Genomic DNA, 24,829 nt, shown 5'->3' with positions numbered 1-24,829 from the left:
AACCGGGGCGGGCTGCGATTGGATGAGGCGTGGCCGGGCCTGAGGCCGCGGTGAGGGCGGCGATGGACGGTGAGGAAGGGCCGGGGGTTCTGGGGTCTCTGGGGGTCTCGGTGATGTCCGGGGGCGGTCCCGGGGAATTTTTGGGGGTCTCCAAGAGACCGGAAGCGCTTTGGAGTGGTTTTGGGGGTCTCAAGGATCCCGACGGTATTTTGAGCGGGTTTCCGGGGCCCCGGGGGAGTCTTGACAGGGTCTCTGAGGGCCTGAGGGGGTCCCCGGGGACACGGGTGACACCGTGGGGACCCGGCCGGTCCCTGGGCGCTTTTGGTGGGCCTGGGGGCGCCCCTGGGGTCCCCCTGGGTGTCGCTGCGGGGTCCTGAGCCGTGTCCCCTCCCCACCGCAGGGTCGCTGTCGCTGTCGCTGGACGCGGCCGCGCTGGAGGTGATGGAGGCGCTGGAGCTGCTGCAGCAGCGGCGGGAGCAGCTGGAGCAGCACATGCGGCAGGTGAGGGGACACGGCGGGGACACAATGGAGACGTGCCACCCCTCATGGGGACACTTGTGAGGAGGTGCCACCTGCCACGGGGACACACCTGGCGGGTGTCACCCGCCACAGGGACGTGCCAGTCCCACGGGGACACAGCTGGGGACTGTCCCCTGCTGTGGGGACATGGCTGGGGACACACCACCCACCCTGGGACATGTTGGGGGGACGTGTCACCCACTGTGGGGACACAAAGGGACACACCACGGTGTCTCCTGTGTCCCCCCCAGGTGACTGTCCCTAACGCCATGTTCCTCTGTCCCCTTCAATGTCCCCCCGTGTCCCCACAGGGGTGGCTGTCCCTGGCCCAGGCCCGTTACTCCCTGGGCTGTCACCGCGTCTCGTCCCTGCAGTACGGGGCCACCATGGTGCCCCGAGTCCGTGTGTGCCACAGGTGGGGGACATGAGGGGACAAGGACACTGGGGGGGACACGGGGGACACTCTTTGGGGGTGGCAGGGACACAGGGAGGGACACTGGGACATTGGGGACACACTGGAGGGGACACAAAGGGGTGTCCCCAGTTTGGGGAGGTGACACAGGGGTGACATCAATGTCCCCAGTGTGAGGAGGGGTTTAGGAGTTCTGGGGGGTGCTGGGACGTCCCTGTGGTGGCCAAGTGACACCAGGGCAGGCTGGTGACACTGTCCCCACTGTGTCACCCCCAGGCAGGACGCGGAGGGACGCCCCCACTTTGAGGAGGTGCCTGGAACAGGGGGAGACCCCGAGGACCCCGACCCCCAGCAGGGCGGGGGTGACGGTGAGGGGGGGCTGGGTGGTCCCTGGGGGGGTCCTGTGGGTGTGGGGGTCCCCAGAATGTCCCCAGTGGGTGTTGGGGACAGACTGGGGGGGTCTGGAGATGTCACCCATGGGGTGCTGGGTGGGGGGCAAGGGAGGAACTGATGGGGGATTTGGGGTGCTGGGGGGTCCTGTGGGTGCTGGGGGGTCCCTCAGTTGTTTTGGGGGGGGTCTCTGACCTTTCTCTCTCCCCCAGGGCTGCGGCAGCGTCGGGGAGCCCCCGAAAAAGGGGGGACCCCCAGCCGGCCCCCCCCAGACCCCCTGGGCTGGTTTGGGGTCCTGGTGCCCCCCAGTCTGCGGCAGGCCCAGGGCAGCTTCCAGAGGGGTGAGGACTGGGGGAACTGGGAGGGACTGGGAGGAACTGGGAAGAAACTGGGAGGAACTGGGGGGAACTGGGAGGAACTGGAGGGAACTGGGAGGGAACTGGGAGGAAACTGGGAGGGACTGGGGGGGAACTGGGAGGAACTGGGGGGAACTGTGGGGGAACTGGGGGGAACTGGGAGGGAACTGGGAGGAACTGGGGAGTCCCCAAAAACCACCAAAGGTCCCTAAACCCAGAGGGGCCCAAGAATGGGGAAAAGCCCCAAATCTGGGGTGACCCCAGAACTGGGGAGGGCCCAAAGCTCATGGCCCCCGTGACCTCCTTGGTCCCCTCGGTGTCCCCAGGGGTGACGCTGGCCGTGGAGGTGGCCGAGCTCCAGGCCACCATGGAAGCCGCGGCCGCCCGGTACCGGCAACTCCTGCGGCAGAAACGTCACCTGGCCGGGGACAGCGGGGACAGCCAGAGCCCCACCGGAACCCCTGGGGACAGCCAGGACACCGAGGGTGACACAGTGACCTCAGTGACTGCGTGACACGAGGACACGTCTGCAGGTGACACACAGGGACACGTGGGAGCACAGGTGACACCATGGGCCACGGGGACAGAGGTGACACGGGGCTGTGCTGACCCTTCACAGGTGACACAGCTGCCACCAGTGACACGGAAGACAGCAGCACCTGCCTGTGGTGACACCAAGTCCCCAAGGCCTGCGGGTGACACTGAGGTGACACCAGATGACACTGAGGACTTTGCAGGTGACACCGAGCCCCGCACAGGACTGAGGAGGGTCCTGCCATGTCCCAGTCCCCAATAAAGCCACCCCGCTGCCACCACGGGGTCATTTATCAGTGTTGTCTGGTGCCAGCTGTGCCAGTGCCACCATGGCCAATGCCCCTGCAGGGTCATTTGTCACCGCTGTCACATCCTGGCTGTGGCAGTGCCACCACGGGGTCATCTGTCACTGCTGTCACGCGCTGGCCATGCCAGTCACACTGCAGGGTCATTTGTCACTGCTGTCACATGCCAGCCACACCAGTGCCATCATGGGGTCTATTGTCACCGCTGTCACGTGCAGGCCGTGCCAGAACCACGTGACTCAGACACGCCCCCTTTTTGCCAAGGTCTATGTTTATTGGGCGGGGCCCTCGCCCCGCCCCCAGACCCCGCCCCCACCCAGGGGGCGGGGCCGACACAACAACGACTATGGGAGAGGGGCGGGGCGTGACGGGGCGTGGCCTGTGCAGGGGCGTGGCCGGGCGGGGGCGTGGCCGGGCGCCCCCTAGCGGATGGTGTAGCGCACGTAGGGCACCTCGATGTCGGCGTCGCTGTCGTCGTTGCAGCACAGCTCGAACACCAGCGCCTTGACGTGGCGGCCCAGCTTCTTCTTGGACACCCGCGTCACGATCTCTGTCATCCTGCGGGGACAGGGGACACGGCCTCTGTCACCCTTCAGGGGCAGGGGATGTGGGGGACATGACAGAGACAGAGGGTACTGTCATCCTGTGGGGACAGGGGACATGGGGGACGTGACAGAGGGTACTGCCATCCCTCAGGGACAGGGGACACAGCAGGGACAGGGGGTATGGTCTCTGTAATCCTGTGGGGATGTGGGGGACATGGCAGGGACAGGGGGCACAGTCATCCTGTGGGGACAGGGGACATGGGGGACGTGACAGAGACAGAGGGCACTGTCATCCTGTGGGGATGTGGGGGACATGGGGGACATGGCAGAGACAGAGGGCACTGTCATCCTGCAGGGACAGGGGACGTGGCAGGGACAGGGGGTACGGTCTCTGTAATCCTGTGGGGACGTGGGGGACATGGCAGAGACAGAGGATACTGTTATCTTGTGGGGACAGTGGACATGGCAGGGACAGGGGGCACAGTCATCCTGTGGGGACAGGGGACGTGGGGGACATGGCAGGGACACAGGGCATGGCCTCTGTCATCCTGCAGGGACAGGGGGACATAACAGGGACACGTGGCATGGATCATCCTGGGGGGACATGGCAGAGAGGTGTCAGAACACGTGGCATGGTCTCTGTCATAGGAGGGTGACACGGCAGGGACACGTGGCAGAGATCATCCTCTGGGGACAAGAGGGGACACAAGGACTCCCAGGGCACACCCAAAGGGGATGGGCACACACAGGGAGGGGACATGGCCACACCCTGTCCCCACCCCTGGGACATGTCCCCCCACCACAGGGCTGCGTTCTTGTCCCCAGGACACGTCCCTGCCATGGGCTGTGCCCTTCCTCCAGCAGTGCCCTGGACCCCACCCATGTCCCCCCGTGTCCCCATGTCCCCAGTGTCCCTACGGTTGGTCGTGGCGCTCGCGCAGCTTGGCGGCCGGCATGAAGAAGGAGTAGAGCATGGACACGCCCTGGGACAGCATGGTGATCTCCAGCCGGTGCTCCTTCTGTGGGGACACGGGGACAGGGCTCAGCGGGGCTGGGGGACAGCGGCCACCACGGGAACCCTGCAGCCCTGGGGACATTGGCCACCATGGGGCACCCATGGCCTTGGGGACATAGGCCACCACAGGGGTCAGTGAGGCTTGAGGACATTGGTCACCATGGGGTCAGTGGGGCTTGGGGACATGGGCCACCACAGGGGTTTGACCTTTCCCCATTTCCCAGCACTCCCCTCTTGGTTGGGGTGCCTCAGCTGTCCCCGGCCCCCCTCCCAGTCCCTCCCAGTTCCTCCCAGTCCCTCCCAGTACCTTGAAGTAGGCGAGGAACTGGCGCAGGGTCATCTCCTGCCCGTCAGGCTGCAGCCCCTGCACCTCGAACCGGTCCCACAGCGTCCACTCCACCTCGTAGTACTGGGGACACGGTGGGGACGGTCAGAGCCACGGGGGGACCCCAAATCCCCACTGGGAGTGACCCCCAGCCCCACTGCGACCCCAAATCCCTGCTGGGAGTGACCCCCAGCCCCACTGCAACCCCAAATCCCTGCTGGGAGTGACCCCCAGCCCCACTGCGACCCCAAATCCCTGCTGGGAGTGACCCCCAGTTCACTGCAACCCCAAATCCCTGCTGGGAGTGACCCCAGCCCCACTGTGACCCCAAATCCCCGCTGGGAGTGACCCCCAGCCCCACTGCGACCCCAAATCCCTGCTGGGAGTGACCCCCAGCCCCACTGCGACCCCAAATCCCCTCTGGAAGGGACCCCTGGCCCCACTATGACCCCAAATCCCCTCTCCCCACACCCCCAGCCCCACTGTGACCCCAAACCCCCTCTGGCCTTGCCCCTGGTGCCCCCACCCCGCCGTGCTCTTGCCCCCTGGCCCTGGCAGTGCCCACCTTGTTGCGGGGGCAGGCGAGGGGCTCGGAGAAGCCCACGAAGGGCAGCGCCAGGTTGAGGAAGGCGTTCTTGTAGGAGCTCAGCCGGCGGTGCCCCTGCACCAGCTTGAAGAGCTCCAGGCACGCCAGGCCCACCACGGCCGCCGTGGTGGTGGCGATGGCCGGGATGATCTTCCCTGCGATCAGTTTGCTCTGGGAACACAAAAAAAAAAGGGATTTAGGGTTTGGGGGATGGCCCCAAAAACCAGCCTGAATGTCCCACAGAACCCCCAGGGCCTCACAGTAACTGCAGGGTCCATATGGGCTCTGTGTGTGCCCCACACATCCCAGAATAATCCCTGGAATATCCTAAAGCACCCGCCAGCACCCATAAAAATCCCCCAGCACCCCATAATAACCCCTGAAATACCCTAAAGCACCCGCCAGCACCCATAAAAACCCCACAGCACCCCATAACCCCTGGAACACCACAAAGCACCCCCTAGCACCCATAATAACCCCATAAAAAACCCCCAGCACCCCATAACAACCCACATAACACACCCAGCACCCCATAACAACCCCTGTAACACCCCCAGCACCCATAAAAACCTCATAGCACCCTTAACGCCCCGCAACAGCCCCATAGGTCCCCCCAGACCCTCACCCAATGTGGCATTAGCAGCCCTCCAGCACTCCCAGTGTCCCCAGTGCTCCCAGCCTCTCATCTGCAGTGATATTGCTGCCCCCACAGTGTCCCCCAGTACCCTCCAGTGCCCTCCCCAGTGTCCCCCAGCATCCTCCAGGCCCTCCCCAGTGCTCCCAGTGCCCTCCCAGTGTCCCCCAGTATCCTCCAGCCCCTCCCCAGTGCCCTCCCAGTATCCTCCAGCCCCTGCCCAGTGCTCCCAGTGCCCTCCCAGTATCCTCCAGCCCCTCCCCAGTGCTCCCAGTGCCCTCCCAGTATCCTCCAGCCCCTGCCCAGTGCTCCCAGTGCCCACCTTGTGGCGGTCGGCCGGGGGGATGTCGTAGTTCTCTGCCCGCAGGTTGGAGGCGGCCACGATGAAATCCATGTGGAAATTGGTGTCATCGTCCTGGGGACAGCCAGGGAGGGGTGAGGGCACCCAGGGGGGCAGGGGGCACCCAGGGGTGGGTGGGGGGCACTTGGGGGGGCAGCACCCACCTTCTCGAAGTCGATGGGGAACATCCTGAACCCCGGGAGCTCCTCGGGGCTGGGCAGCGACGCCTTCAGCTCCTCCAGGCGCCCGTCATCTGTGGGGAGGGAGGGGCACACGTGAGACCCCCGCAGCCCCTGGCACCCGTGGGACCCCCCTGGCACCCCCACGGCACCTGTGGGACCCCCAGCCCCTCACCCACAGTGGCATTCAAAGCTCCCCCAGTGTGGCACTGGCAGCTCCCCAGTGCCCCTAGCCCCTCTCCCAACATCCCCAGTCCCTCACCCAGTGTTCCCAGTCCCCCCAGTAACCCCCAGTTCCTCTCTCAGTACCCCCATCCCCTCTCCCAGTTCTCCCAGTCCCTCTCCCAGTGCCCCCATCCTCTCTCCCAGTTCTCCCAGTGCCCCCATCCCCTCTCCCAGTGCCCCCAGTCCCTCTCCCAGCACCTCCATCCCCTCTCCCCGTTTTCCCAGTGCCCACATCCTCTCTCCCCCTCTCCCAACACCCCCATGCCCTCTCCTGGTGCCCCCCAGTGCCCCCATGCCCTTCTCCCAGTGCTCCTAGCACCCCAGCCCCTCTCCCAGTGCCCCCATCCCCTCTCCCAGTGCCCCCATCCCCTCTCCCAGAGCCCCCATCCCCTCTCCCAGTGCCCCCATCCCCTCTCCCAGAGCCCCCATCCCCTCTCCCAGAGCCCCCATCCCCTCTCCCGGTGCCCCCAGTCCCTCTCCCGGTGCCCCCAGTCCCTCTCCCAGTGCCCCCATCCCCTCTCCCAGTGCCCCCATCCCCTCTCCCAGAGCCCCCATCCCCTCTCCCAGTGCCCCCAGTCCCTCTCCCAGTACACTCCAGTGCCCCAGTCCCTCTCCCGGTGCCCCCAGTCCCTCTCCCAGTGCCCCCAGTCCCTCTCCCGGTGCCCCCATCCCCTCTCCCAGAGCCCCCATCCCCTCTCCCAGTGCCCCCAGTCCCTCTCCCAGTACACTCCAGTGCCCCAGTCCCTCTCCCGGTGCCTCCAGCCCCTCTCCCGGTGCCCCGCGGCGCACCCAGCGCGGCGCTGGCGCTCTGCAGCTCCTGGTCGGACACGTGGATGCGCACGCCGGCCTTGGGCGCGAAGGGCGGCACGCGGACGTGCCGCAGCAGCTCGGCCACGGCCGCCCGGTCCCGCGAGCCCGCGATGCCGTAGCTCTGCGCAAACAGGTTCGCCGCCGCCACCACGTAGTCCAGGTGCAGGGGCTGGGGGACGCGGGGCACAGCTGGCACCCAGAGGGGCACGGCTGGCACCCACGGGGGGCACATGGCACCCACAGGGGCATGGGTGGCACCCAGAGGGGCACAGGTGGCACCCACAGGGCGGGGGTGGCACATAGAGAGGCAGAGGTAGCACCCACGGGGGGCAGGTGGCACCCAGAGAGGCAGGGATGGCACCCAGAGTGGTACAGGTGGCACCCAGAGTGGCACGGGTGGCATCCACGGTGGGCAGGTGGCACCCAGAGTGGCACAGGTGGCACCCAAGGGGCACAGCTGGCACCCAGAGGGGCACAGGTGACACTCAGAGAGGCACAGATGGCACCCACAGGGCGGGGGTGGCACTTAGGCAGAGGTGGCACCCAGAGGGGCATGGGTGGCACCCACGGTGGGCACAGGTGGCACCCAGAGGGGCAGGGATGGCACCCAGAGTGGTACAGGTGGCACCCAGAGTGGCACGGGTGGCATCCACGGTGGGCAGGTGGCACCCAGAGTGGCACAGGTGGCACCCAAGGGGCACAGCTGGCACCCAGAGGGGCACAGGTGACACTCAGAGAGGCACAGATGGCACCCACAGGGCGGGGGTGGCACTTAGAGAGGCAGAGGTGGCACCCAGAGGGGCATGGGTGGCACCCACGGTGGGCACAGGTGGCACTCAGAGGGGCACAGGGGGCACCCATGGGACACAGGTGGCACTCAGAGTGGCACAGGGTGAAACCCATGTGGGGCAGGTGGCACTCAGAGGGGCAGGGATGGCACCCAGAGGGGGGCAGGTGGCACCCAGAGGAGCACAGGTAACACTCAGAGAGGCACAGATGGCACCCACAGGGTGGGTGTGGCACTTAGAGAGGCACAGGTGGCACCCAGAGGGGCATGGGTGGCACCCATGGGGGGCAGGTGGCACTCAGAGGGGCACAGGGGGCAGCCATGGGGCATGGGGGGCACCCAGAGGGGTGCAGGTGGCACCAACAGGGGCAAGGTGACACCTAACAGTAACAGTGCTGCACCAAAGGGGATGAAGGCGGCACTGAAGAGTGACAGGTGACACCCAGAGCTGATGAGTGACAACTAAAGGTGGCAGTGTGGCACTCAGAGGGGACGGAGTGGCACTCATGGAGCACCCACAGAGCACAGGTGGCACCCAGAGGGGCACAGGTGAGGTCCCCCAGGTGACACAGGTGAGGTCCCCTCCCCAGGTGACACAGGCGAGGTCCCCCAGGTGACACAGGTGAGGTCCCCTCCCCAGGTGACACAGGTGACCCTGCCCCTCCCCAGGTGACACAGGTGAGGTCCCCCAGGTGACACAGGTGACCAAGCCCCTCCTGCAGGTGACACAGGTGACCCTGCCCCTCCCCAGGTGACCCAGGTGAGGTCCCCTCCCCAGGTGACACAGGTGAGGTCCCCTCCCCAGGTGACACAGGTGAGGTCCCCTCCCCAGGTGACCCCACTCACGTTGTCGGGGTCGAACACGAGGGGGTGGGGGCAGCGCTTGGGCCCCGACCAGAACAGGGTCCCCGAGTTCGTTTTCTAGGGGGAGACAGAAAATTTGGGTTAATGAGGTCATTAATTGAGGTTAATGAGTTATTAATTGGAGTTACCGAGCCAATTGTTTAGGTTAAAAATGCATTAATTAGATTAATGAGATAATCAAGGGGTGCTCCCCTATCTTGATGGATGTTGGGGCAAATGAAATAATTAATAGGGTTAACAAGGTAACGGGTGTTAATGAAGTAATTCATTAATAGGTGTTGGAGTAAATGAAGGAAGGGGGTAAATAAGGTCATTAATGGGGTTTATGTGATAATTAATCAGGGCTAACAATGTAATTAATAAATTAATGCGTTAATTAAGACAGTCCCACCTGTCCCAGGGGGAGGCTGTGCAGCAGCTGGCGGATGTTGGGGTAAATGAGGTAATTGACTGGGGTAAATGAGGAACTAATGGGGTTAATAGGGTAATCAATCAGGACTAATGACATCATTAATTAACTAACAAGTTGATGAGGCTTTCCCACCTGTTCCGGGGGAAGTTGTGCACCAACTGGCGGATATTGGGGTAAATGAAGCAATGGGGGTAAATAAGGTAACTAATGGAGTTAATAGGGTAATTAATCAGGGCTAACAAGGTAATTAATCAGGTTAGTTACAGGTGCCCACCTGTCTCGGGGGGAAGTTGTGCAGCAGCTGGTGGATATTGGGGTAAATGAGATTGGGGTAAATGAAGCAATGGGGATAAATAAGGTAACTAATGGAGTTAATAGGGTAATTAATCAGGGCTCATAATGCCATTAATTAAGTTAATAAGGTAATTAATGCTGTCCCACCTGTCCCAGGAGAAAATTGTGCAGCAGCTGGTGGATATTGGGGTAAATGAGATTGGGATAAATGATGCAATGGGGGTAAACGAGGTAACTAATAGGGTTAATAGGGTAATTAATCAGGACTACTGATATCATTAATTAACTAACGAGTTAATGGGGCTGTCCCACCTGTCCCGGGGGGAAGTTGTGCAGCAGCTGGCGGATGTTGTTGCTGTACTGGCGGTGCCAGTGCCGGCAGGCCCAGGCCACGCAGTCGGGCCAGGCGCGGGGCCGGTCGCTGACCAGGCTGCGCTGCACGGCCTCCAGCACCTCCAGCGGCTGCGTGCCCGCCAGGCGCAGGGTGCGCTCCAGGAACTTGGGGTCCCTGGGGGAAAAAGGGGGTACAGGGGGTTAGGGGGATCCCAAACAGACCAGGGTCTGCTCCAGGAACTTGGGGTCCCTGGGGGGAGAAAGGGGTGCAGGGGTTAGGGGGATCCCAAACAGACCAGGGTCTCCTCCAGGAACTTGGGGTCCCTGGGGGGAAAAAGGGGGTACAGGGGGTTAGGGGGATCCCAAACAGACCAGGGTCTGCTCCAGGAACTTGGGGTCCCTGGGGGGAAAAAGGGGGTACAGGGGGTTAGGGGGATCCCAAACAGACCAGGGTCTGCTCCAGGAACTTGGGGTCCCTGGGGGGAGAAAGGGGTGCAGGGGTTAGGGGGATCCCAAACAGACCAGGGTCTGCTCCAGGAACTTGGGGTCCCTGGGGGGAGAAAGGGGGTGCAGGGGTTAGGGGGGGCACAGGAGTTATGGGGATACATCTGCTCCAGGAACTTGGGGTCCCTGGGGAAAAAGGGGTGCAAGCGTTAGGGGGGTCACAGGGGTCCCTGCCAGGCGCAGCGTGCGCTCCAGGAACTTGGGGTCCACTGGGATTTGGGGTGCCCGTGCCCCACACTCACATCAGGTACTGGTTCACGTTCTCGGCCGGCTGCTTGAAGAGCCCCTCGAACTCGTCACGCGCCCACTGCAACAAGGGGGTGTCACTGGGGGGTCTTGGCACCAAGGGCACCCCAAAACAGGGACTGCAGTGCCAGGACACCCCAAAACAGGAATTGTAGTGCCCAAGACACACCAAAACTGGGGAACCAGGTGTCCACGACTCCCCAAAATGGGGACTCCATTGTTCAGGATCCCCCAAAACAGAACCCCAGATCCAGAATCCCACAAAGGAGGGAGCCCAGGGTCTGGGATGTCCCAAAACAGATCCCTGTGCTCTCCAGGACCCCTCAAACACCACCCAACCATGTGGAACCCCCCAAAGGACATGTGGGCACCCTCCAGCCGGGCACACCAGGTGCCCCCCACACCCGCCAGGTGCCCCTGGGCACACCTGGACGCACCTGCAGCGTGTGCTCGATGGCGTTGGGGAAGTTCTTGAGGGTGCAGATGGGAATGGCCTTCTCGGGGGGGTCCTGGCTGGAGCTGTAGGACTCGCTCAGGAACGGGATCACCACCTGCACGTTGCCCTTGGTGCCCAGCGTGCCCGACTCCAGCAGCGGCTTCCGGTAATAAACGCAGCGCCGGTCCATGTACAGCCCTGCCCGGGGGTGGGGGGCAGTTATGGGGCAGGCCAGGGGGTGTGGGGCACCCCAAGGGGTACAGGGCACCCTCAGGGTCTATGGGGCACCCCCAGATATGGGACATCCCACAGTACATGCTGCCTAAGATCTCTGGGGGATATGGGGCATCCAAATATAGGGCACTCTCAAATATGGGGCATAAGCAGGGGCTATGGGGTAGCCCCCCAAGGCTCCCTCAGTCCCCCAAGGGTCCCACAGCCCTCCAAGAGTCCCCATAGCCCCCAAAAATCCCTATAGCCCTCTAAGGGTCCCCATAGCCCTCTAAGGGTCCCCATAGCCCCCCAAGAGTCCCCATAGCCCCCCAAGGATCTCCATAGACCCCCAAGGGTCTCCATAGCCCCCCAAGACTCCCCACAGCTTCCCAAGGGTCTCTCCAGCCCCCCAAGGGTCCCCATAGCCCCCCAAGGGTCCTCTCAGCACCCCCAGAGGTCTCTGCAGCCCCCACCCCCCGTGCTCACGTGCATCCACGTTGTCCAGCGCGTTGGCCACGCCGTCCAGCCCCTCGAAGAAGTCGTCGTCGTAGACGCGCTCGGTGTCGGGGCCCACGCGGTCGGTGCGGCTGCTGACGCGCAGCGCCGGGTTCATCTCCCGCGCCGCCGCCGCCGCCCGCTCCGACTTCAGCTTCTGTGGGTGGGGAGAGCTGGGATGAGAGCCACGCCCCTTGGGACACGCCCTTGTAGGCCACGCCCCTTTCCTAACACAATGACACATGTCAGGAACTCAATCGGTGATGTTGGCCAAGAAACTCAACTGTTGACGTTGACCACAAAATTAAATCATTGATGTTGGCCAAGAAACTCAACCATTGGTGTTGGCCAAGAAACTCAACTGTTGATGTTGAGCAAAAACGTAATCATTGACATTAATCAGGAAAATCAATCGCTGATGTTCAACAAGTAATTGAACCGTTGATGTTGACCAAGATACCCAACTGTTGATGTTGAGCACCAAACTCAACCATTAGTATTAACCAGGAAAATAAATTGTTGACATTGAGAACAAAACTCAGTTGTTGATGGTGGCCAAAAAACTCAACCATTAACGTTGAGCACAAAACTCAATCATTGATGTTGACCGAGAAATTCAACCGTTGATGCTAGCAAAGAAACTCAACAGTCGATATCGAGCACGAAACTTGATTGTCGATGTTGGCCAAGAAACTAACAAGCACAAAACTCAACCTGAAACACTGACCAAGAAACTCAACTGTTGACGTTGGCCAACAAACTCTAAAGGCATCATTGGCCAAAAAAATCAACTGCTGATGTTGAGCACGAAACTCAACCATTGACATTGGCTAAGAAACTTAAGTGTTGACATTGAGCGTGACACTCAACCACTGACGTTAAGCACAAAACTCACGACTGACCTTGGCCAACTCGATGGTAGCCATTTTAAGGGTGGTTGGCCAACCTCCATTGGCTCTGCCCCTCCAGACCCCCCCGAACTCTGCCCCTCATTGTCCCTGTAACTCCTCCCTCCCCACCCACTCCAGCCTGGTGCAGCCAACCCAACGTTGGCCAACGCTCTGGTCACTCCCAGCCCTCACCGTGACGTCCCACGGCCGGAAGAGGAACTGGCGGTTGAGGTTGGACTTCTCGATGGTGTCCATGTCAGTGACGGTGACGCTGCCCTCGGGGCCACAGCCCAGGCCCACCATGGCGAAGTTCTTGAGCAGCTCGCAGCCAATGGCCCCCGCTCCCACCTGCCGGGGACATGTGGGGACACGTGGGGACAGAGCACGAGGTGGCCCACAGGGTTGGGAACATGTGGGGACAGAGGTGGGGACATGTAGGGACACAGCAGGAGGTGGCCTGGTGGGTTGGGGACACATGTTGGAAAAGGGATGGGGGTGAGAGAACTCTTTGGAACACTCCAAGGACACTAGAACAGAGTTGGGGACACGAGGGACATTGAGGACACGCAGATGACTTGAAGGAACAATCAGGAAACGTGTGAGGACAGCGGGGGACACTGAAGAGACACATGGGGACACTTTGGGTGGCCCAGGAGGGCTGGAGATGTGCGTGTGGGAGAGGCGACACTCGGTAAATCCACGAAGGAAAATTTGGTGACATTTGAGGAACAGGTGACAGCACAAGAGGCTTGCAGACGATGGAGAACACAGGGGGGACATGGTGACATTGGGGACACTGACCACGAAGTACTTCTGGGCGCCCAGCTTGGCCTGAAGATCAGCCCCGAACACGGCGATCTGCCCGTCGTAGCGGCTGTTGCGCTGGGGACAATGCGACACCGGCGTCACCTGGCTGTGTCACTGCCAGGGGACACCCCTGCGGCTGCAGAGCCACCACGGGGACTCAGGGGTGACAGCAGCCATGGCTATGTCCTCAAGGAATGACCACCCATGGGTGCTGGGTGGCCACCGTGACCCTGTAATGCTCCTGCTGTCCCCAACGGGGTGACCAATGGGGATCCCCATACCAATGTCCTCGAACCGATGACCCACCCAGGGGTGACACCCCCAGCCCCCCTGGTGTCTCCCAGCCCCCCAGGGGTGTCCCCTCACTAGCTGGCACTGCTGCTCTGGTGTCTCCCAGCTGGTGTCCCCCAGCCCGTGTCCCCCAGCCCCTCCACGCGTCACCCAGGTGTCCCGATGTCCCTCACTGGCCAGCACTGCTCCTCAGGTGTCTCCCAACATCCCCCAGTGTCCCCCAGCCCTCCCAGGTGTCCCCAGGTCCCCTCACCGGCCGGCACTGCTCCTCGGTCAGCAGCGTGTCGCGGTTCTGTTCAGGTGTCCCCCAGGTGTCCCCAGTGTCCCCCAGCCCCCCCAGGTGTCCCCAGGTGTCCCCTCACCGGCCGGCACTGCTCCTCGGTCAGCAGCGTGTCGCGGTTCTCCTCAGGCAGACACTCGAGTGCGTCGAAGTAAAGCCACTGCGTGATGGGCGTGAACTTCCCCGACACGGCCTGGGGGACAGGGACAGCCCGGGGACAGTCAGGGACAGCTTGGGGACATGTCAGGGACAGTGCACGGACAGTCAGGGACAGGGACAGCCCAGGGAAACATCAGGGACAGGGAAATCCTGGGGGACCTGTCAGGGACATCCCAAGGGATGCATCAGGGACATCCTAGGGACACATCAGGGACAGGACCTCAGGGGACACATGAGGGACAGGATGCTGGGGACACGTTGGGGACATCTCAGGGGATGTGTCAGGGACAGGGCTGGGACCCTGATAGACATGTCAGGAAGAGGAACCTGGAAGCGTGTCAAGGACAGGGCCAGGACCCAGAGGACACATCAGGGACAGGACAAAGACAAGGCAGTGACCTCAGAAGAACCCCAGTGAACACCTCAGGGACACCACAGTGACCCAGGGGACACAGGGGACACTACAGAACACACACACTGAGTCTGGTACCCCAGGCAGGGCCGGTGAGCGACTCCAGCTGTGACACACGGGGACAGCAGCCCCAGGTGGCCTTGGGGACACAGGGACACGGTACCTTCATGACCTCCTGCGCGGCCAGGCCGCCGATGAAGGCGTTGACCGGGGCCAGGTCGCCGGTGGCCTGGAAGGCCAATTCCCGCACCAGCTCCTCGTCCAGCTCGGCCCCCGCGGCCACCTCCTTGGTCAGGGCCACCACCTCGGCCGCGTCACCCTGCCGGGGACAACGACAGGGACACGGTGGGGGGGACAGCAGGGAAGGGCCACGAGCAGGGCTGGGTGGCCTCCGTGGCCTCAGCCTCCCCAAAGGTCATTCCACAGTCTGTGACACCCCCAAATGATGCCACCAGTGTCCCCAAATGATAATGGGACCATGATGATGGTCCCTGTTGCTGCAGGACCCAGTGGCTCCATGTCCCCAGTGTCCCTCCAAGCCCCAACCATCCCCAACCCCTCTGATGTCCCCAAATTCTAGTGGAGCCCTGTGATCTCCATGTCCCCAGAGTCACCAGCTGGTGACAGCGCCCTGGGGGTGGCCATGATGGGACAGGTCACAGTGACCTCCAGGTGCCCAACACCCTCAATGTCCCCAGTGTCACCAGGAGCCCGAGGACATTGTGTTGGGGCAGATCGTGGTGGTCTCCATATCCCCAACACCCTCAATGTCCCCAGTGTCACCATCTGGGGTGGCCATGATGGGGCAGGTCATGGTGGCTTCCATGTCCCCAACACTCTCAATGTCCCCAGTGTCACCATCTGGGGTGGCCATGATGGGGCAGGTCATGGTGGTCTCCATATTCCCAACACCCTCAATGTCCCCAGTGTCACCATCTGGGGTGGCCATGATGGGGCAGGTCATGGTGGTCTCCATGTCCCCAACACCCTCAATGTCACCAGTGTCACCAGCTAGTGACAGGGCCCCAGGGACACTGTGTTGGAGCAGGTCATGGTGCCTCCATGTCCCCAGTATCCCCACACCCTGCTGTCCCCCTGGTGTTCCCGGTGTCCCCACCTGGTGGCGGGGCCGCGGGGCGCGGCCGTGCTGCCGCAGGAAGCGGTGCAGGCCCTGCCACGCCCAGTGCAGCATCGAGGGCCTCTCGGCCTTCCCGAAATCCGTCACCATCATCTCGGGCTCGGCCATTGCGTCCCGCAACCGTTTCTGGAGGAGACAGCCCAGTGTAAACCAGTACAAACCAGCAGAGCTCAGTATAAACCACTATAGCCCAGTATAAACCATTAACCCAGTATAAACCAGTAGAGCCCAGTACCCCCAGTACCCTGCCAGTGCATCCCACAACTGTTTCTGGAGGAGACAGCCCAGTGTAAACCAGTACAAACCAGCAAAACTCAGTATAAACCACTATAGCCCAGTATAAACCATTATAACCCAGCATAAACCACTACAACCCAGTATAAACCACTATAACCCAGTATAACCCAGTACAGCCCAGTGCCCCGCAACCGTTTCTGGAGGAAACAGCCCAATGTAAACCAGTATAAACCACCAAGAGCTCAGCATAAAGCACCATAACCCAGTATAAACCACTATAACCCAGTACAACCCAGTACAGCCCAGCATCCTGCAACCGTTTCTGGGACAGGACAAGGACAGGCGACATCCCAGTATAAACCAGAACAGCCCAGCACCCTCTAAGCACATCCCACAACCGTTCCTGGGAGGACACCCCAGTGTAAACCAGTATAAACCTGTGCAGCCCAGTATAAACCAGAACAGCCCAGCACCCTCTAAGCACATCCCACAACCGTTCCTGGGAGGACACCCCAGTGTAAACCAGTATAAACCTGTGCAGCCCAGTATAAACCAGAACAGCCCAGCACCCTCTAAGCACATCCCACAACCGTTCCTGGGGGGACACCCCAGTGTAAACCAGTATAAACCTGTGCAGCCCAGTATAAAGCTCTACAGCCCAGTATACGCCAGCACAGCCCAGTATAAACCAGCACAACAAGGTATAACCCAGTTCAAACCAGTAGAGCTTCATGTAACTCTAATGTAACCCAACATAAATCAGTACAACCCACTATAGAATGGTGCACAAACCAGTATAAACCAGCATAGCCCAGTATAAACCTGTATAGACCAGTATAAACCAGTACAACACAATATAGCTCTTGACAACCTCGTACAGTCCAGTATAACCCAGTACATGCCAGCACAACCCAACACAAACCAATATAACCCAGTTCAACCCAGTATAGCCCAGTAAAATCCACTGGCCCCCAAGTCCCTCCCAGTGCCCCCAGTGCCACTCACGAAGTGGATGTGCTTGGGCATCTTGACCTGGGTGACGATGCCACCCCGCACGTAGTCCCCGTAGCTGCTGGTGTCCCCAATGCTGAACGTGTAGGGCCCTGGGGACACGGGGGTGTCACCAGGGCACCCCAAAAACAGATCCAGGTGTCTGGGGCACCCCAAAAAGGGCCCCAGGTACCTCAGAGACCAAAAAAAAGGGCCCCAGGTACCTCAGAGACCCCAGAAAGGACCCCAGGAGTCTCAGAGACCCCAAAAGGACCCCCGGGTGAGGGCCCCCCAAGGGCAGGGCTCACCCAGCACGCGGATCTCCACGGGCCCGCAGCGGTTCAGCTCCTCCATCCCCTCCACCTCCGTGAAGGTGACGAAGTCGCCCGTCTCAAAGCCATGACGCGCCTCGTCCAGGCAGGTCACCTCCCCAGGACAGCCCTGGGGACACGGGACAGAGTCAGGGGACACGGGGGGACACCCAGGACCCTCCCCAGGACAGCCCTGGGGACACGGGACAGAGTCAGGGGACACAGAGGGGGACACCCAGGAGCCTCCCTGAGACAGCCCTGGGGACATGGGACAGTGTCAGGGGACATGAAGGGGACACCCAGGAGCCTCCCCAGGACAGCCCTGGGGACATGGGACAGAGTCAGGGGACACGGGACAGCATGAGGGGACACGGGGAGACACCCAGGAACCTCCCCAGGACAGCCCTGGGGACATGGGGCACCATGAGGGGACATGGGGGACACAGAGGGTGCTGAGGGGACCAGGACACCCCAAAACATCCCTGGACACTCATGCAGGGACACCCCAGAGCTGTCCCCTCCCCACACCCTTGGGGACACCCCAGAGCTGTCCCCTCCCCGTACCTTGGTGACCATGGACACCATGGCACTGAGGGGCTGCTCCCCGTTGGGGTCTGTCACCACCATGTCGTCCCCAAAGTCACAGAACAGCTGCCTGTGAGGGGGCGGTCAGTGTGGGACCCCAAAAGGAATCCACCCTAAAATCCCACCCCAAAAATGCCACCCCAGAAAAGAATCTCCTAAAAATTCCCCCCTAAAAGGGATCTATCCTAAAATCCCCACCTCAAAAATCCCAACCCAAAATGCCACCCCAGAAATGAACGTCCTAAAATCTTCCCTCCCAAAAATTCCTTAAAAATCCCACTCCAGAAGGGATCTGCTCTAAAATGCCCACCCTAAAATCTCACCCCAGAAAAGAATCTCCTAAAAATCCCACCCCAAAAGTCGTCGACCATAAAATCTCCACGCTAAAATCCTCACACCAAAAAGGAACCTCGTAAAAATAAACCCAGAAGGGACCCACCCCAAGAGATGCACCCCAAAAAATCTCACCCCAAAAGAGATCTGCCCCAAAAGGGTCCAATCCCAAAAGAGATCTGCCCCAAAAAGGACCCATCCCAAAAGAGACTCCCCCAGAAAAGACCCATCCCAAAAGGGATCCACCCCAAGAAGGACCCCCGAAAAAACACCCACCCCAAAAGGGATGCACCCCAAAAGTCCCACCCCAAAAGGGACCCCAAAAGGGACCCCAAAGGCCCCGCGTGCCCGGCTCTCACCCGAAGAGCCCGCGCGTGTCGGCCACCACCAGTTTGATGCCGTGGCTGTGGCAGAAATCGCCCACCCAGAGCTGCTCCTCCAGCGGGGAGTTGGTCAGCACCACCACCTGTGGGACAGGGCACCTGGGCACTCACCTGGGCACTCAGCTGGGCACCCAGATGGGTATTCACCTCGCTCACCTGGGCCACCTGGCCCCCTAAGCAGCACACCTGTCTGGGGGTAACAGCTGTGCCCAGGTGGGCACACCTAGCTGAGGGGGTTACATCTGTCCCCAGGCAGGGACACCTGAGAGTTATACCTGTCCCCAGGTAGACACACCTGCCTGAGGGTCACACCTGAGTATTACACCTGTGCCCAGGTAGGCACACCTGACTTAGGGTTACACCTGTGCCCAGGAAAGCACAACTAGCTGAGGAGGTTACACCTGTGCCCAGGTGGGCACACCTGTCTGAGGGGGCACACCTGACTGTTACACCTGTGCCCAGCTGGGCACAGCTGGTTGAGAGGGTTACACCTGTCCCCAGGTGGGCACACCTAGGGGTTACACCCGGGCCCAGGTGGGCACACCTGTCTGAGAGTTACACCTGTCCCCAGGTGGGCACACCTGGGGGTTACACCTGTCCCCAGACAGGCACACCTAGCTGAGGGGGTTACACCTGTGCCCAGGTGGGCACAGCCGTGCCAGCTCACCTGGAATGTGCCCAGCAGCTCCTGGGACAGCGGCTCCCGGGTGCTGCTCACGGCCACGTAGGAGTTGAGCTCGGCCAAGCGCGGCAGCGTGGCCTCGGCCCGGCTGCGCCCCACGTCCTCCTCCCGCAGGTAGAACTGGGGGGAACGAGGGGTCAGGAACCCCAGAAAAACACCAAAACAACCCCAAAAACATCCCCAAAACATCCCGAAAAAACATCCCCAAAACAACCCCAAAAGAACCCAAAACATCCCTAAAATAACCCCAAAACCATTCCCCGAACACCCCGCGTCCTCCTCCCGCAGGTAGAACTGGAGGGAACGAGGGGTCAGGAGCCCCAAATCATCCCCAAAACGACCCCAAAAACATCCCCAAAAGAACTCCAAAAAACCACCAAAACAACCCCAAAAACACCCCAAAACACCCCCCAAAAACATCCCCAAAACACCCCACGTCCTCCTCCCACAGGTAGAACTGGGGGGAAGGAGGGATCAGGAGACCCAAAACAACCCCAAAAACATGTCCAAAACATCCCGAAAAAACATCCCCAAAACAATCCCAAACATCCCCAAAACAACCACCAAAACAACCCAAAACAACCCCCAAAAACATCCCCAAAACACCCCCCGTTCTCCTCCCGCAGGTAGAACTGGGGGGAAAGAGGGGTCAGCTACCCCAAAAACATCCCCAAAACAACCCCAAAACCACCCCCAAAATAACCCCATAAACAACCTCAAAAACATTCCCGAAACAACCCCAAACACCCCCAAAACACCCCATGTCCTCCTCCTGCAGGTAAAATGGGGAGGGGAATTGAAGGGTAGGGGGGCCTGGAACCTCTAAAAATCTCTAAAACACCCTTCAAAAGACCCCAAAACCCCAAAAACAACCCCAAGACTCCCCCGAAACATCCCAAAATCCCCACAACACGCTCCCAACACCCCCAAAACCAACCCCGAACACCCCAAAATCCCTCCAAATTCCCCCAAACCACCCCAAAACCCCCCAAACCACCCCAATAAACCTCCCTCCAAAATCCCCTCACACCCAGAAGAAACCCCAGCACCCAAACGCAGCAATTAACGACAATTTAGGGTAAAAAAAAACCCCAAAAAGCCCAGGAAACCCCCCAAGGACGCACCTGGGAGGCCAGGTCGGCCCAGGCTGCGGGGTGGGGGTCGTGCAGGGTGACGGATTTGACCCCCCCCAGCACCAGGTTCTTGGCCACCTCCACGCCCAGCCCCCGCAGCCCCGACACCAGCACGTTGGAGGTCTGCATGCGCTTCATGGCCTCGTGGCCCAGCACGTACCTGGGGGGAAAAACCCCAAAATTGTCAGGGGGAACCCTAAAATGTCCATAGGAACTCAGAGCTTGCAGGGGAAACTTGTCAAGGTTGGAGGACCCCGCCAATTCAAGTGTGTCCTGCTTAATTGTCTATACTTATAAAAAAATCCCGATTTTATAGGAAAATCCCGATCCATGAGACCTCCCCAAATCTATAAAAAACCCAATCTATGGGAAACCCCAAATCCATAAAGAACCCCAATCTTTAAGGACCTAAAAAACCTCAATGAGAACCCAAACGCCTCAATGAGATCCCAAGGAACTCAATGGGAATCCAAGAACCTCAAAACTCAGAGGGGAAACTCATCAAGTTTGGAGGAACCCCCCAGTTCAAGTGTGTCCTGCTTAATTCTCTATACTCATGAAAAAATCCCAAATTGATGGGGAAACTCCAATCCCCCAAACCCTCTAAACCCATAAAGAACTCCAAATGTATGGGGAAACCCCAAATCCATAATGAACCCCAAGTCTTTGGAGAAACCACAAATCCATAAGGAAGCCCACTCTATGGAGACCCCAAAAATCTCAATGAAATGCCAAAGAACTCAACCGGAACCCAAAAATCTCAATGGGAACCCAAAACTCTCAGGGGAAACCCCTCAAGGCTGTAGAACCCCCCCAATTCGACTGCACCCCACTTAACTCCCCATACTTATAAAAAACCCCAAATTTATAAGAAAACCCCAATCCACGCCACATCCCCAAATCTGTGGAGACACCACAGCTCACAGGGCAAACCCCAAACTATGGGGAAACCCCAAATCCACAAGGAACCTCAAATCCATGGGGAAACCCCAAATCCACGGGGAAACCCCAAATCCACAAGGAACCTCAAATCCATTGTGAAACCCCAAATCCATAAGGAACCTCAAATCCATGGGGAAACCCCAAATCCACGGGGAAACCCCAAATCCACAAGGAACCTCAAATCCATGGGGAAATCCCAAATCCACGGGGAAATCCCAAATCCACGGGGAAACCCCAAATCCACAAGGAACCTCAAATCCATGAAGACCCCACAGCTCACAGGACAAAACCCAATCTATGGGAAAACCCCAAATCCATGGGGAGACCCCAAATCCATAAGGAACCCCAACTCCATGGGGAAATCCCAAACTATGGGGACTCCCCCACTCCATAGGGAGCCCCTCAAGTCCGTGGAGATCCCAAACCCCTTGGGGACCCCAAACCCTCCCTGGGGACTCCAAACCCTCCTTGGGGACCCCAAACCCTCCTTGGGGACTCCAAACTCTCCTTGGGGACCCCAGAATGTCCCCCCCATGTCCCCCTCACTCACAGCTGGCGGGAGTAGAGCCCCTCATCGATCTCGGCCTCGGCCCCGTTCTTCGCCATTCCCTGGGGACAGAGGGGACAGTGGTGTCACCACCGGGACAGCGGTGTCACCACGGGGACACCGGGGGTGACCATGGGTGCTGTGACACCCTGAGACAGGGAGCAGGACCCCCAAGGGGTGGCAGGGGATGGCAGAGTGGTGTCACTCTGTGGTGACAACAGTTGGGCAGGTGACACCTTGTGGGTGACACTTCCCCTTGTTGAAGGGACACTGGGGACCTGGGGGACAAATGTCACCCTCAGGACAAAAAAAGGGACAGCAAAGGACAGCAATTGTCACCAAAGCACCGTTAACAGAGTGACCCTGAGGGGACCAAAGGGACACGTGTCACCCCCAAGACCCACCGGTGACACCACGTGGGTGACATTGCCCATGGTGGGAGGGACACTGGGGACCTGGGGGACAAGTGTCACCCTCGAGACAAAGAGGGACCCCACAAGGGACAGTAAATGGCTCTGAGCAGAGTAAGGGACATCAAGGGACACACGCCACCCCCAAGACCCACAGGTGACAGCAGGTGACAGCAGGTGACACCGCGCCCCCAGCAGCAGCTCTGAGCGCCACAGAGGTGACAATGACACCAGGGGCTCCCCAGAGGGTGACAAAGCCCCTGTGGGGGTTCCAGGGTCCCCAAGGGGGTGGTGGCACTGGGCAGGGGTGGTGGCAGTGGGCAGGGGTGGTGGCACTCAGGAGGGGTGGTGGCACTCGGGAGGGGGTCGGTGGCACTCGGCAGGGGGGGTGGCACTGGGCAGGGGTGGTGGCACTCAGGAGGGGATGGTGGCACTGGGCAGGGGTGGTGGCACTGGGCAGGGGTGGTGGCACTCAGGAGGGGATGGTGGCACTGGGCAGGGGTGGTGGCACTGGGCAGGGTCGGTGGCACTGGGGAGGGGTGGTGGCACTGGGCAGGGTTGGTGGCACTCAGGAGGGGATGGTGGCACTGGGGAGGGGTGGTGGCACTCGGCAGGGGTGGTGGCACTCAGGAGGGGGTCGGTGGCACTGGGCAGGGGTGGTGGCACTCAGGAGGGCTGGTGGCACTGGGCAGGGGTCGTGGCACTCACGTTGGCGGGGGTGACGCTCGGGGACACGGCGGGGGCAGGGGCGCGGCTGGAGCCCGTCGGTGGCTCTGACCCAGAGACGCGGCGCTTCTTCGACAGCGGGGAGCTGGACATCTGGGGACAGGGACATGGGGACACTCAGGGACTGCTGGGGACACTCAGGGACTGCTGGGGACAGGGACACGGGGACAGTCAGGGACTGCTGGGGACAGTCAGAGACAGCTGGGGACAGTCAGGGACTGCTGGGGACAGTCAGACAGCTGGGGACAGGGACACGGGGACACTCAGGGACTGCTGGGGACAGTCAGGGACTGCTGGGGACAGTCAGACAGCTGGGGACAGTCAGGGACTGCTGGGGACAGGGACAGGGGGACACTCAGAGACTGCTGGGGACACTCAGGGACAGGTGGGAACAGCTGGGGATATCTAGGGACAGGGACAGTCAGGGACTGCTGGGGACAGGGACACAGGGACAGTCAGGGACAGCTGGGAACAGCTGGGGACACCTCAGGACAGGGACAGTCAGGGACAGGGACAGTTGGGGACAGGTCAGGTTACACATGGGGACAGGTGGGGACAAGGTGAGGCTGAGGAGACAGCTAGATAACAGCTGGGTACAGGGACAAGCCAAGGGACAGCTGGGGACACCTGGAGACAAGGACAGGTCAGGGGACACACAGGGACAGCTGGGGACAAAAAGAAGATAGGGATATCCATGGGCAGAGGGGAGCTGGACACATCTGGGGACATCTGGGGACAAGGATGGGGTCAGGGGACAGCTGGGGACATCTGGGGACAGGGACAGCAGGGAACTGGACGTTTGGGGACTGCCAGGGGTCAGCTGGACATTCAGGGACAGGGACAGAGGACAGGCAGGGTCACACGAGGACAGTGCTGGGGACAGTGGGGACACTGGGAGTGACACAGGGTGATGCTGGGGACAAGAGGTGACATCTGTGGGGACCTGAGGTCACCCACAGCAGGGGGTGACACACAGGGTGGCACTGAACAGGACACAGTGACACATGGGGTGACGAGAGGTGACACCGGGGACAGGGGATGATGCTGGAGGGGACACCAGGTGACACCGGAGGTGGCAACGAGGGACACGCAGGGATGGAGAGGGTGATGCAGGGTGACACCAGGTGACAGCGGGGACACCGAGGGTGACACCAGGTGAATGGGGTCACGGGCGGGGCCAGCAGGTGCCACAGTCCCCGCGCTGTCCCATCGGCTGTCACCGCCCTGGTGACACCAGGCACGGACAGGGCGACACGCAGGGACGGAGGGACGCACACAAGGGTGGGGAGGGACACTTGGGGACAGCGAGGTGGCACTAAGGGACATCAGACCACACCAGCAGCCCGCAGACCCAGGCACAGCGCCGCCCGCTCCCCCGAGAGCGCTCCCAGCACCGGGGGGCCCGCGGGGGTCCCATCCCGGGGCGATCCCGCCCTCGGGGCCTCCCTTGCGGGGGTCCCCATTTACCGGGGGGCTCCGCATCCCCGGGGGTCCCACCCGGGGGGGCTCCCCATCCCCGGGGATCCCCGAGCGGGGGTCACGGTCCCGGCCGCGCTCCCCACCCTGCGGTCCCGGTGTGGGGGGGGGCGGTTCCCCCTCACGGCTCCCCCCCGGCCCCCTCAGGCCCGGCGCCGGCTCCCCCAAGGCGGGGCCGCACTCGCCGGCCCCGGGGCCGCCTCCCCGCGCTCCTGCAGCCCGGGGCAACCCCCGAGGGCCCCCGGGCTCGCCCCCGGCCCCGCACCAATGTCGCTGTCCAGGCCCCGCCGCCGGGTCCCGCCCGCTCCGCTCGGCTCCTCCGCGACAAGATGGCGGCC

The 24,829-nt window shown here is 61.2% G+C and overlaps 2 protein-coding genes across 2 annotated transcripts; one reads left to right on the top strand and one right to left on the bottom strand.

Annotated features, from left to right (window-relative positions):
• The first annotated feature begins 13 nt into the window (after positions 1-13).
• On the top strand, positions 14-2,504 carry CCDC115 (coiled-coil domain containing 115). The gene is made up of 7 exons (XM_064402264.1): positions 14-69; positions 401-501; positions 831-934; positions 1,208-1,299; positions 1,534-1,662; positions 2,004-2,210; positions 2,297-2,504. The coding sequence occupies exons 1-6, from the start codon at positions 63-65 to the stop codon at positions 2,189-2,191; spliced, it is 621 nt and encodes a 206-aa protein (XP_064258334.1). The 5' UTR covers positions 14-62; the 3' UTR covers positions 2,192-2,210; positions 2,297-2,504.
• Positions 2,505-2,768: 264 nt separating this feature from the next.
• UBA1 (ubiquitin like modifier activating enzyme 1) lies at positions 2,769-24,810 on the bottom strand. The gene is made up of 26 exons (XM_064402263.1): positions 24,757-24,810; positions 22,998-23,108; positions 21,883-21,941; positions 20,382-20,550; positions 19,243-19,377; positions 18,552-18,658; positions 17,839-17,929; positions 17,272-17,404; positions 16,979-17,076; positions 15,716-15,862; positions 14,762-14,917; positions 14,110-14,220; positions 13,451-13,531; positions 12,842-12,997; positions 11,751-11,916; positions 11,053-11,249; positions 10,612-10,676; positions 9,845-10,040; positions 8,809-8,883; positions 7,155-7,344; positions 6,126-6,214; positions 5,944-6,036; positions 4,967-5,158; positions 4,384-4,485; positions 3,980-4,080; positions 2,769-3,074 (listed from the first exon to the last, which is right to left on the bottom strand). The coding sequence occupies exons 2-26, from the start codon at positions 23,106-23,108 to the stop codon at positions 2,939-2,941; spliced, it is 3,156 nt and encodes a 1,051-aa protein (XP_064258333.1). The 5' UTR covers positions 24,757-24,810; the 3' UTR covers positions 2,769-2,938.
• Between the last annotated feature and the right edge of the window lie 19 nt (positions 24,811-24,829).

The sequence above is a fragment of the Passer domesticus genome, chromosome 37 (assembly GCF_036417665.1).
Source record: "Passer domesticus isolate bPasDom1 chromosome 37, bPasDom1.hap1, whole genome shotgun sequence".
Lineage (NCBI taxonomy): Eukaryota > Metazoa > Chordata > Aves > Passeriformes > Passeridae > Passer > Passer domesticus.
Note: the sequence above shows the minus strand (reverse complement) of the source record. Positions and strands in the feature narration are given on the sequence as shown.

What these genes read in the sequence shown, in the direction of transcription:
- UBA1 (XM_064402263.1), bottom strand. Translation starts at nt 23,108, where the DNA reads ATGTCCAGCTCCCCGCTGTCGAAGAAGCGCCGCGTCTCTGGGTCAGAG. An exon ending in TCCCCATCGACTTCGAGAAG is followed by an intron (nt 6,037 to 6,125) that starts GTGGGTGCTGCC and finishes GGCTGTCCCCAG; the next exon opens with GACGATGACACCAATTTCCA. An exon ending in TCGCCTGCCCCCGCAACAAG is followed by an intron (nt 4,486 to 4,966) that starts GTGGGCACTGCC and finishes CCGTGTCCCCAG; the next exon opens with TACTACGAGGTGGAGTGGAC.
- CCDC115 (XM_064402264.1), top strand. An exon ending in TGGAGCAGCACATGCGGCAG is followed by an intron (nt 502 to 830) that starts GTGAGGGGACAC and finishes GTGTCCCCACAG; the next exon opens with GGGTGGCTGTCCCTGGCCCA. An exon ending in CGAGTCCGTGTGTGCCACAG is followed by an intron (nt 935 to 1,207) that starts GTGGGGGACATG and finishes TGTCACCCCCAG; the next exon opens with GCAGGACGCGGAGGGACGCC.